Source organism: Leopardus geoffroyi, chromosome A3 (assembly GCF_018350155.1).
Source record: "Leopardus geoffroyi isolate Oge1 chromosome A3, O.geoffroyi_Oge1_pat1.0, whole genome shotgun sequence".
Taxonomy (NCBI): domain Eukaryota; kingdom Metazoa; phylum Chordata; class Mammalia; order Carnivora; family Felidae; genus Leopardus; species Leopardus geoffroyi.
In genome coordinates, this window is record NC_059336.1 from 43,347,455 (window position 1) to 43,360,359 (window position 12,905).

At 47.5% G+C, this 12,905-nt stretch overlaps 1 protein-coding gene across 6 annotated transcripts in view; it reads right to left on the reverse strand.

Annotated features, from left to right (window-relative positions):
* Positions 1 to 254: 254 nt before the first annotated feature.
* Positions 255 to 12,905, reverse strand: part of OVOL2 (ovo like zinc finger 2) — a 31,112-nt gene continuing 18,461 nt past the window's right edge. For all 6 annotated transcript variants that reach the window (XM_045445394.1, XM_045445393.1, XM_045445396.1 and 3 more), the window contains one exon: positions 255 to 796. In XM_045445394.1, the coding sequence (XP_045301350.1) occupies positions 483 to 796 (314 nt within the window). In that variant the 3' untranslated portion in view covers positions 255 to 482. The remainder of the gene's footprint in view (positions 797 to 12,905) is intronic.

A 12,905-nucleotide genomic window follows, 5' to 3' on the forward strand; every position in this document is an offset into this window, starting at 1 on the left:
GCTAGGACTCCATGCTCTCCTGCCTTGTTTTTATAAGGGAAGTTTCACAAGAACGTTTCATTCATTAAAATAATTCCTGTAAACTCTTTCAGAATAATAAAATTCCTTTTCCTTGCTTGAGTAGCATTTCAGGTGGAAGGACTTTTATTTCAAGGCACCATAAAATGATAGTCTAAGAACACCTCTGCCTCCACATGTGAAAATCGTTTAAAAAAAAAAAAACAGGAAAAAGGAAAAATACCGCACGGCGATCGTGGCCATCCACGAACTTTTGTTAATGTGACTGTTCAACAGGACGTGGGTTACAGGGGGCTGGACACCACTATCATCATTGACAACCTTGGAACAGATCCCCTGCCGTGGCCCCGGGAGGGCAGAGGGATGAACTGAGCCCAGTGGGGCGGGGGATCCCCTCCAAAACCAAAAATCCCCGTAAGCGTGGCAGCTCGAGCGTCTCTCCCCGCTCCTCCTCCTGCACCTCCTCACTTCTCCTCTTCCTCGCTCAGGGTGACATTCCCCTGGAGTGTGGACGTCAGCTTGGCTTGCAAAAGAGCCGCTAGTTTTTTGGATGTCTTTTTGAGAAAGGCGCTGCCCGGGTGGGCACTGTTCACGTGCAGGTACAGGTCCTCCTGGGTGGGGCCCGTGTAGCCACAATCCTCACAGACGTAGAGCTTGTCCCGGCGTTGCTTGTAGGCGTACTGTTGCTGCACCCCGTGGATTTTCTTCAGGTGGGACTCCAAGGAGCAGCGCTGGGTGAAGGCTTTGTTGCAGATGTCACATTTGTAGGGGCGAATGCCTGCAAGGTCGATGGGCAGACACATCACCAGTTGGTCACGGCCAAGCCACAGCCTCCCAACCGCGAAGCCATTTAAAATCGTGATGCACAACCCGATAGCGGAAAACCAAACCACCTGATTCAAAAACAGGCAGAGAAACTGAATAGACCTTTGCCAAAGAAGGCGTGCAAAGTACCAACAGGGACACGACAAGGTGCTCGACGCCATTGATCGGCAGGAAAATGTGAATCACGACTGCACTGAAATGATCACCTCACGCCTGTTAGAATGATTATCATCAAAGACAAGAGATAACAAGTGTCCTTGAGGATGTGGAGAAAAGGGAACTTTCGTGCACTGTTGATGGAAATGTAACCGGGTACAGCCACTATGGAAACCAGTATGGAGGCTTCTCAAAAATTAAAAATAGCACTACCCTATGACCCAACAATCCCACTTCTAGGATATATATCCAAAGGAAATGAAAACAGGATCTCAAAGAGACACCTGCACACCCGTGGTTCACTGCAGCATTATTCACAATGGCCAAGATATGCAAACAACCTAGGTGTCCATTAACGAATGAACGGATAAAAAAAGATGTGGTATATTTATACAATGGAATATTACACAGCCACGAGAAAGAAGGAGATAGATGTTTGCAACATCGTGGATGAACCATGAGGGCATTATGTGAAATAAACCACATAGAGAAAGACAAATACTGCATGGTATCACTTTTATATGGAAAAGTCAAACGCATAGGAACAGAGTAGAAAAATGGTTGCCAGGAGCTGAGGGTTAGGAGAAATAGGAGAAAAAGGAAATCAGCATGGGGAGGGATTCAACATGAGGAAAACGATTAAGGCAAGACACAAAGTGTGTCCACAAAGGTTCACAACATCCACATGAGCAAACATAAAAAGGGATGCAAACTTGGCAAAGAAACACCACGTGGCTTTGGGAGGAAGAGCTTTAGTCTTCCCACTTGTATGCTTCAATGTTTTGATTTTATAGTGGGCAAAGTAAACCTTGTTTTTATTCTAGTTGCAGTTTTCCTGGAAACAGACCCTGTGACAAAGATTCCAGTAGCACCTGTAGGTGAGTGAAGAAGCGAGGGACAGGAAGGAGCCCTACAAGGTGGGGATAGCAAGGCAGTCACTGCTGTAGGCAGCCAGAGTCCAAGTGCACCAGGCAAGCTCAAGGGACAATGCAGAACCCTCACCTCTGAGTCACCACCCCCCCCAGCCCTCCTCCAACAGCACTGTCTAGGGCCGCCTCTGGGTGGCACTGATTGTCCCTCCCTGTCCTGTGCCAGCAGGAACACCCTCAGGCAGAGTTGCAGGTGTGAGCAGTTGCTACGTGGATAGGTGTGCCCAGAAAAGGCAGGAGCCAGGGGCGTGGGCTGGACATGGGTGGCATCTGCTATAGGTATGAAAGCATTTCCAAATTGGATCTCATGCTGGCCTTAGAATCGGGCTAATCTTAGTGGGGCTCGCTTTCTAGATGGAGAGCTCACAGGTGCCATATACACCAGGGAGCTCAGCCTCATTAAAGCACAGGCCTTCCTATTTCCACCAAGAGCACTCATCCTGAATGTGAGGTTGGAATGTCACACAAGCAGCGGTAAGGGCGGGCCCAACTTAGGCTCTAAAGGAGGAGATCCTGGTTGTAAAGGAAGCACAGTGTAACATAACCTGGAAGCCCGGGAGAGGGCGCGCATCGTGCTAGGGGTACGTGGAACAGAGAGGGAGGCCACTACAGTCAGACAATCTTAGAGCCCACAGGTTAGCAGAGCTATCTCCTACAGGAACCCCCAAAGCCTCAGATGCCAAATTTAAGAGTATGCCAAAAACTCATCAGTCAAGATAAAATAATATTTCGGGGCACCTGGGTGGCTCAGTCCATTAAGCGTCTGACTCTTGATTTCAGCTCAGGTCACGATCTCGCATTTGTGAGACTGACCCTTGTGTGGGGCTCACGCTGAGCAAGAGCCTGCTTGGGATTCTCTCCCCACCCCCCACCCCCCCAGCCCCCCCGCCCTTCTCCTGCTCACACAGGTGCTTGCATGCGCTCTCTCTCTCAAAACAAATAAACATTTAAAAAAGGTAATATTTCAAAAACCAAAACACATTTAAAAAAATCCATATGAACAAGTTATCAAAATCCTAAACAGGGACAAGACCCAACAATGCTGTACAGGACCTGGAGGCAAAAGGAAGATGTGAGCCCTATGTAGGTGTTTTTGTGTATTTTTTAACTGGTTATTCTTTTCCCCATAATGTTCTAATTGTTGAAGAAAAATACTAAAAAATTGAAAAGTAGCTGTATTAAAACTCACGTTTTAAAATGTTTAACTATTTTTTTTAGACAAAAACGAAATTTATGATGATTTTACTACCCTGGCTTTAATGGAAGCAAACTTACCCAGAGATATTTTCAAAATCCACTTTTTTAGCTTCCCAATCATCGTGAGGATATTCCCATGCTGGTGCTTACTGTTCAGCTTCACTCCTTTTCTTTTTTTTTTATTATTTTTTTTTTCAACGTTTATTTATTTTTGGGACAGAGAGAGACAGAGCATGAACGGGGGAGGGGCAGAGAGAGAGGGAGACACAGAATCGGAAACAGGCTCCAGGCTCTGAGCCATCAGCCCAGAGCCTGACGCGGGGCTCGAACTCACGGACCGCGAGATCGTGACCTGGCTGAAGTCGGACGCTCAACCGACTGCGCCACCCAGGCGCCCCCCTTCACTCCTTTTCAACAGCACCATGGTGTGCTGTTGGACAGCTATACCCAAATGCTATCTTTCCCAAGCCAGAGACAGACTGCCTTGTACAACAGGGTTCCAACGTGCGCTTCCCAGACCGACAGTCAAATCACATTACCTGAGAGCTTGCTGGAAATGCAGAGTCCCAGGACCCACCCCAGACTGAACTGAACGTGGACCAGTGGTCCTCAAACCTAGGGGGCTTGTCACAACACAGATTCCTGGCCCCACCGCTGGTGTTTCTGGTTCTGGGGTAGCAACACACTTCTAACGCATTCCCAAGTGATGCTGAAGCTGCCTGCACTGGGATCTCTCAGGGAGTCACAGCTCCCAAGCCACGCCAAATTAGGCATGACCAAAACAGAAGCAGGAAGAAACAGAAAATTGCAAGGAGATTGAACACATAATCCAAAAACCCCCAACAAACCGAGGTCCAAGACCAGACAGCTTCCTAGGCAAATTCTACCAAATTAGGCGTCAGGACTGCACTTTGGGTGTCTGAAAGCTGCCCTCCCCCCAGTATTTTCTCTTCAAGGCTAAATGTCCCCACTTCTTTAATGGTGGCTTGTGGAGGGGGCTGAGAGAGCCCCTTCCTGTTCATGAAGTGCACAGATGATAAAGGAAGTTGAAATGGAAGTTGAAGGAAATTAAAGGAAGCTGAAATGGAAAAAAAGTCTCCCCCACCCCCATCCAAGCACTTGAATGAACCAAATCCCTTTCATGAAGCATATCCTAGAACACTCCTGTGAAAAAACTGTGGGGTCAATGCAATGATGAGCTGTTACTCCAGTCTCCTCAAGCAGAGTGCAGGCCTATGTTATATTCCACACATTCTAGAAAAACTGCCAGAAGTTAAGAAATTCCTTCATAATCCTTGGCATTTGGAACATAATAGGTGCTCAGTAAATAATTTTTCAACAAATGAATGAACGAATCCCTACCATCATGGTGAAGGAGGAGTCACAGAGGTTACTTCCTCGGAGCTAGTCTTCTACATATTTAAGGAATAGGGCTGTTTGGGGTTTCATGCTTGCGCCATAGAGGGCTTTGTGTTTCATCAGGCCTTATGGGCCGGGACAGCAGCTGGCAGATCAAGCAGCCAACCTGATTTCAAACCTACAGCTCATCACAACAGAAATTCACCCAGAGACCAGTTACTCAACCCACTACTGTGTTAAAACATCCAAACTAAATACGTGGAAAGGGGAGCACACTTACCCCAGGCAAGCTCCTGGGCCCTGGGGAAAGGACAGATTCTTCCAGTCCTGCTCTAGGAGGCCTAGCCCCAGCGGTGACCCAAAAAGGTGATCTGAAGTGGCTGCCGACCAGGGTTTCGCCTGATCCCTGCCCCCTGGCAGAGGTGAGAGTGCCAGGAACCAGTCTCCTTGCCCTGCATCCAACAGGTCACCGAGCACCTTCCACGGGCAGAATACCCAGCAAGGTCTGGACAGCAAAGGCTACAGACTGCAGAGTCCTACATCACCCAGATGACAGAGAAAATGGGGATGGCTGCTGTGGTGGAATTTTCCCAGGGAGGGGTGGGACGTGAGCCTAGATCGGAGGACCGGTGACTCACAGACACAGAGATGGATGGAAGACAGCAGGTGCCGAAAGCTCTAGTTAGGGCAATTCTGACTTTTGCACACCTGCTCCTCCTCCCCTCTGTGCAAACACCAAACTCATCCCTCACTCACTGACATTGTCATGCAGCAGCCCCTGGGTGACCCTTTTAAGGCTTGGGAATAAACCCCTTCCTCCTGGAGCCCCCACCCCCCCGTGAACTTGGTGCGGTGGGGGTGGCTGAGAGACGAAGGTGGCCAGAGAGGACCCCTGGGCAAGGGGGACTGATGCTAAGTCTCCCCTGACTTTGGAGCCTCACCCACCTTAGTGCTCTGGAGCAAAGGCCAACCTTGTTCATGTCTGGAGTGAGATATCAGAACTAGAAAACACCATGCCTGCTCCAGACATCAGTAACTCACTAACACCCACACAGCAAGAGTCCAAGGCCACACATTTACTACTCATTATGTGAGCCCATGAGAGATGGCTGAATCCCACCGAGCCTCAGTTTCTCCACCTATAAATGGGGATAACATTCATACCCCCTTGTTAGGCTGCTCTGAGGATTAATCAAGACATCACATGCAAAGGGCCTGGTGCGTATTAACATATTAACATTAAGTACTCGGTAGGATACAGCTTCAAGAGTTTACAATACAGCTCAAGAGAACACAAATATGCTCTACTCATTAACTGGCTGGTGGGCACATATATAGTATTTGTCTATACACTGTACATACACACACACACACACACACATACACACTGTCCATATACATATATATATATATACATATATATATATATATATATATATATATATATATACAGGTATATACACTTTTTCTATTTGCAAGCACTTTGGAATGTATTGTTTATCTTACAGTGGTTTGAAAAAAAGGGGATGGGGTGGGGGGAGAGGGGAAAGTGGGTGATGGGCATGAGGAGGGCACTTGTTGGGATGAGCACTGGGTGTTGCATGGAAACCAATTTGTCAATAAATTATACTTAAAAAATAAAAAGAAAAGAAAAGAAAGAAAAATTTTTAAAAAGGGACAATTTTTTTAAAATGTGGGCATTAGGTGTCTGGTGCAGAAGAAGCATGAAGAGAGACCTCCTTCACTGTCACCTTTTTGAAGGTTGTGCTTGTAAGGCTTCTATTACTTCATCCAAAAACTACTTCATCGGGTTATCCAAAATGGTTTCCTCTCTTCAAATTTCCTATTTATTTATTTGTTTGTTTTTGAGAGAGAAAGAGAGCAAGAGTAAGGGGCAGAGAAAGAGAAGGTCAAGCAGGTGCCATACTGTCAGCGCAGAGCTCGACACAGGGCTCGAACCCACAAATCATAAGATCATGACCTGAGCTGAAATCAAGAGTCAGATGCTTAACCAACTGAGCCATCCAGGTGCCCCAAATTTTCTATTCCTATTACTAAAATAAAGGTTCGCATCACACATCTCCAAAGAAAATTCTTTGCTACTGGTGCTTTCTGCTTGCTGTCCTTGCTGTAGCTAAGTGCTCCGTTATTGAAGTTTATATACACATGAACTTGTGGGAGTGGAAATCTAGGGCAACCTCCTCTGGAGGCAGTGTGGTAATGACCACAAAATATTGTAACGTCGTCTACCCTTTGGCCCACATTAGGGAAACTATCTACAGAAAGACTCACACAGGTAGACAAAGGATGTACAAGAATATCGATGGCAGTCTGACATTTAAAAAAGAAAGGAAGGAAGAGAAAGAAAGAAAGAAAAGAAATGAAGGAAGAGAGAAAAGAAACAAAGGAAGAAAAGGAAGGCAGGGAGGGAGGAAAGAAAAGAAAAAAGAGGAAAGGAAAGGAAAGGAAAGGGAGAAAGAAAAGGAAGGAAACTTTGAGATGGTGTTTGTTGATGGTGCCTCCGTATTTGAAATTATGTCAAAATCTCATATTTATTTTTTAACTTTATTTATTTATTTTGAAAGAGACAGAGACAGCACGAGTGGGGGAGGGGGAGGGACAGAGAATCCCAAGCAGGCTCTGCACTGTCAGTGCAGGGCCCGACATGGGGCTCAAACACACAAACCATGAGCTCATGACCTGAGCTGAAATGAAGAATCAGACGCTTAACTGACTGAGCCACTTGGGCGCCCCTTCATCTTGTATTTAAAAATGCTCTGATAACTATTAAAGACAATTAAGGTATGTCTACCTGTGCAGATATATGAAACAGTGTCCAAGATATATAGGGCATGAAAAAAGTTATGTGTGTTAAAAACTTGGAAGTGAAATGGTGGTTTGCTTTCAGGTGTGGAACTGGGGCTTGGAAGGGGGAGGAAGGCTGACTTTTTTCCTTTCATTTTTTGTTCCCTTTCGTATTACTTTTTTTTAGCTAAAACGTAAGTCAAAATAAAATAAAGCAGACAGTCTGATGAACGAAAGAGGTGATCCCACAGGACAGCATTCAACTCCCTAGGGGTGGAGTTGACTTTATTCTTTGGCAGCCATCGGCCCCACTCCAAACTTCTCCCAATCTGCATTTTTCCCAACTAGTCAATCCTTCCCTGTAGGCTCCAAACAAAGACACCATTGTTTCCTCTTCTTCAATCAAGATGGGATTTGTTTGCCTTCCAGTCCCTCTCAATGTGGTCTGATTGGAAGATAAGGCCAGAGGGCGTCCCAAGGGGTGGGGCAGATACTGCAGCTTTGGCCAGTGCCCCCCTCCCCACTTCCCTGACCTCGAGAATCTAAATTCCTTTGCTCCTCTCCCTGGAACTCAGAAGCTTCCACAGGAACGACAGGTGCCTTGAACGGACTCCTTCATTCGAGTCATAAAGTTATAATCAACATGGGTCATACGCCATGGCACCACCCCCCCCGCCCCTCCACAAAGGCTGCGCTGGAGACCCCACGGACGCCTGTGTCCTTTTCAAGCTGCTTATAGTGGCTCATACTTTCTGGTCTACATTGGCTGGGGACTTTTGCAGAATGAGTAGCCATTTTCCAAACAAGAAAAATAGAATACTTTCAATAAAGGCTGTACTTGTCGGAAGAGCCTGGTGCACCTGTTGGGAGCAGTAAACAATGCCCAGACCACACCTGACACGCCGTAGCCCTCAATGTGGTTCTGCGTTCCCAGCAGGCTCCCAGGTGGTGCTGGTGCTGCCGGTTCAGGAGTAGTGAGGGTGGGCACTTGGTGCGGAGTCTGGCACATGCAAATACCGGCTATTATGCTTTATTCTAGAATACAGATCTCCCCCACCAAAAGCAAACCATTTCCTTCCATGGATGGCCATTCTTAGGAGGCATCCCAGCTGGCTCAACCTAAACACTTAAACAAATCCAAAAGAATCTTCTCTAAAAACAGGCCCATGATGTTTTTCACAGGCTGTGAACTAGATGTGCGTTCGTTTCTTTAAAGCTCATGGCTCCCTCTCTCCATTCTGACCATAATCTCCCACGCTGGCCTCAGTGGTCCTGTCAACCCCACTTAAATAGCATGGTTTCCTCCACTATGTGCGTAGTGGATGCTGCTGGTCCCGTACGCTGACCCCCTTTTCTGAGCTAGTGCTTCATTCTGCATCTATCATGTGTGTGGGTAGCTACCAGCTCCCAGCTGTCCCCTTCTCCAAGGAATGAGCACTGGGCAATTGACATCTGAGCCAAGGGGAAAGGCAGCCCTCAGCCAATGTCTGACATAAAAGTGCCCACCACTGGCCTATAGTGCCATTCACACTCCAGAACCCCCGTGGGACCGGGCTGAGGCCAGACTCCCCGTGAGACCACCTCTCTGCTTCCCCCTCCCTTCCAGGTTTCGTCTGACAGCCCTCCCTCAATAAATCATTTCATAAGAATCACCATCTCAGAATCTGCTTCTAGGGAACCCGACCCAAGACAATTTGGATTGAAAAATAGCCCCTTGTTTGCTGATCTATTTCCATGAAATGTTACACAGGTTTTTTGCACCAGTTTCTGTCTCCCAACCTTGAATCAGGTATCATTTGACTAACATCCCCCCTCCCCATCTCACACACACACACACACCCTCTGAGTTACTTTTTTCTTGGTGAAGTCATCCAAAAAAGACATCTTAATCTTTTCTTTCATCCACTTGGATATTAAGGTAAGACATTTACAGGCTCCGGTTTCCCTGGGTCTCTTCCGAAATGTCTCCTGTTCTGAATCTTTCCTTGGATGCCTTGGATGCTCTTAGCATGTGACAGGAGAGGTGGGGGAGGATGGATTAATCCTGGTTCTCTATGCCACTCTCTTTGCCCACCTCATCGATACTGTAGCTACAATTCTCAAAAGAAGGGTCTTGAGATCCCAGATACGTCTTTAGTCATGACTGGGGGTGCAGGGGTGGCTCAGTCGGTTGAGCGTCTGACTTTGGCTCAGATTATGATCTCGAGGTGAGTTCAAGCCCCACATCGGGCTGCTGTCAGCGGGGAGCCCACTATGGATCCTATGTCCACCCCCACCCCCCGCCCCTTTCTGGCCTTGTGCTCTCTCAAAAATAAACGTTAAAAAAAAAAAGTTTAAAAAAATTAGCCATGACTGGTGTAATCAGCCTGTAAGCAAACATACCCTTCACTCAACTGCTGTCTGCTATACCTGTGTTAACACTGTCCACATCTTTGCTTCTGGTCTAAATACATTTACTTGTAACAGTCAATAGCAAAAATCCAACCTTCATCTCTCAAACAAGACCTGAATCTGCAGACTTCTGTTAAGATCTTTTGGAACCAGAGAGGTTGTTCACATGAACCTTAAAAATGTTTGAGGGGTGCCTGGGTGGCCCAGTCAGTCAAGCGCCAGACTTTGGCTCAGGGCATGATCTTGTGGTTCATGGGTTCGAGCCCCACGTCATTTAAAAAAAAATTTTTTTTAATGTTTGAGAATCCCAAATTTTTGCTCTTTTTACTGATTCATGGATTAACCCTTTTGTAAAGAGCTCAAGAGATGGCAGGGTGGCCCCTCACACCAGGACCTTGGTCTGCTCCTCCAGGTCCTGGCATGGGGATGTCCCCACAGCCAAGACTCCTTTTTCAGTTTGCTACCACCTAACTTGTCAGTAAGCCCTTTCCTCCCTCCTCATTCTGGTCCATTATTACCTGGAGGCACATCTCCAGCAGCAAATAAACCAGGGCAGGAAAAACAGGTTCAAGACATTTCCATAATTCTGTTGATCACTTTAAGACTCAAAATTAGGGGCGCCAGGGTGGCTCAGTCAGTTTGGCGTTTGCCTTCAGCTCAGGTCATGATCTCGCGGTTCACCAGTGCGAGCCCCGAGTTGGGCTGTGCTGATAGCTCAGAGCCTGAAGTCTGCTTCGGATTCTGTGTCTCCCTGTCTCTCTGCCCCTCCCCCACTCACACTCTGTCTCTCTCTCTCTCAAAAATAAATAAACATTAAAATTTAAAAAAGGAAAAAAAAAAAGAGTCAAAATTAGGATTTAAAAATTTTTAAGTCATTACCTGTAGATTCGACCTTATAGTCAGGGCTGTCCAACAGAAATTAAAATGCAAGCCACTTTGTAGCCTTAAAATGTCCAGTAGCCTCATTAAAAGTGGTAAAAAGAGAACAGATGAAATTAATTCCAACAATCCATTTCGCTTAACCCAACGTATTCAAGATATTCCCATTCCAACAGGGAATCAACATTAAAAACCGAGATGTTTTGCATTCTTATTTTGCATCGTCTTCAAAATCTGGTGTCGGTTTTCCACTTATCGACACGTCTCAATCAGACCAGCCACATGTGGAGGGGGTCTCACCCACTACATGTGGCCTGGGGCTGCTGTGCTTTTTACCTTCTAGATGCCCCCCTCCCAGAGAAGAAACCGTGAAGCTCTTTGGGAAGGCCCTGGGTGGAAGGCATTATTATTCACCAATGTCAGCAATTTTCAGCCCCTCCCGGGGTCACTAGAAATTTCACGTTTGAGGATCAAGAGACAGAGGAGCTCAAGAGTCGGAGACACAGGCCATCTTCTTTCTTGCTCACCGTGGGCATCTTGGCACCATTGAACACACACACACAGACTCCTCTGCGACCTGCTAAACCCCAGGCTGCAGTGTGCAGTTTCTGCCAGGCCCAAGTGTCCCTTTATCTCACCTTCCTGCAGAGCAAGCAGGCTTCCAGAAACCGAAACAGGGCAAGGCCGGTGAGGCCCCGGTCTTGGGGAGAAAATTGGGGATGGCAGCAGGACTTACAAGGGGACTTACGGGAAATAGAGGACCATGAACTTCGGCACCAGCCGGTCTGGTTCCCAATTCCACCATCCATGGTTATCTGACCTCCCTGAACCTGGTCTTCTCATCTATTAAGTGGGGCTAACTGACTCCTTGGGGTTGTATGAAGTCATAGATAAATGCTGAGGGCCCAGCATGAAGGAAAGTGGCTACTTGTAGCTCGCTGCCATCTGAGGAAGCTGAGTCACCCTCTGCGGGGACTCCCAGTCTCTGCCGAGTCACCCTCCTTACTTGCGAGCCCTTTTTCTCCCTTAGAGGACATCGTCAACACCCCACCCCAAGCCCCCAGCCTACCACCAGGTCATCTCAGTTCCAGTAAGGTCAGTGGCTTCCAGCATCTCTCTGTTGGAGGAGATTCCCCAGGAGACACCGGAGACCTTCAAGGGGCTGGGGGGGAGGAGCTGCCTAGGACCTGAGGGTCCCAGGATGGACCCCCATCAAGGAGGGATGGGAGTGACAGGATAAATCCCCCAGCTTTCTTGCCCCTGGAACAATACTGTGGTACATTCTACGTGGTTCTTCAGAGGACCCCCAGTGGGGTTGAGCCCCACGTGCGCACGGTGACACCCTGCTCAATAGCTTGCTCTTATTGGCTGTCTTCCCCTCCCCACCTCCCCTCCGTAACCCCTCACTATGCCCCCTGAGATCACCCCCAAAATAAACCGCTTACACCCAAATCCTTAGGTCAGGGTCTGCAACCCAAACTAAGACACTCGGCACCTGCAAGGCCCTTCCTCCCCATCCAGCTGTGGAAATCTGGCTCATCCTTCAAGGTCAGCCAAAAGATACCTCCTCTGAGAAGCCTCCCTGATGCCCTGTCAGAAACAATGCACGTGCCAGGCCTCCCCACTGGCATACCTATGCTACTTTTTCTTTTGTTTGACACCTCTTGTTTTTCTCATGTGACAGTCAGATGTCTGATTTCTCCCCAGGCTGGCTGAGCTCTCCATGAGCACAGAGGGGAGTCTAGGGCCTGTCCCACAGCAGGGTCTCAGGAAACCTCTGCCAATTATTTGAACTTTTGCTACTAATAATATTTAATATTTACTACGTGCTTACAATTATTGCCCTGAGACCTCACAATTATTATTTTAGGTTACAGGTCCCAAAATTATGCCCATTTTAGAGATGGGCAAACTAAGGCCAAAAAAAAAAAAAGATAAGTAATTTAGATACGGTTGCATAGTCAGCTAACTCAGATCTGTAGCTTTTAATCAGTACGTGACTGGGTGAATTTACAAACTCTTCTCGGAGAAGCAGTCCCTGATATTTCCATTAATGGAGAGTCAACTCGGTCACAGATGAGGCAACCCCACTGGCTCACTGCTTACTCCAGCTGAAGGTACTCACAGCCAGCAACGCTCCCTGAGACTCTTCACTCTGTCTTAAAGGCCAGGGTCAGGGAGTGACCAAAGCGCTCACCAGGCAAGGAGTTTCAGAAGAACAAGACCGTGTCCTCAAGGACATCCTCAGACAGAGATGGAAAGCCGAGAAACAGTCCAGAGCAACCAGGGACAGAGGACTGAGTGAGTGGCCCCCAATCTCCTCCAGCCCCTCGGGTCGGCTGTCTA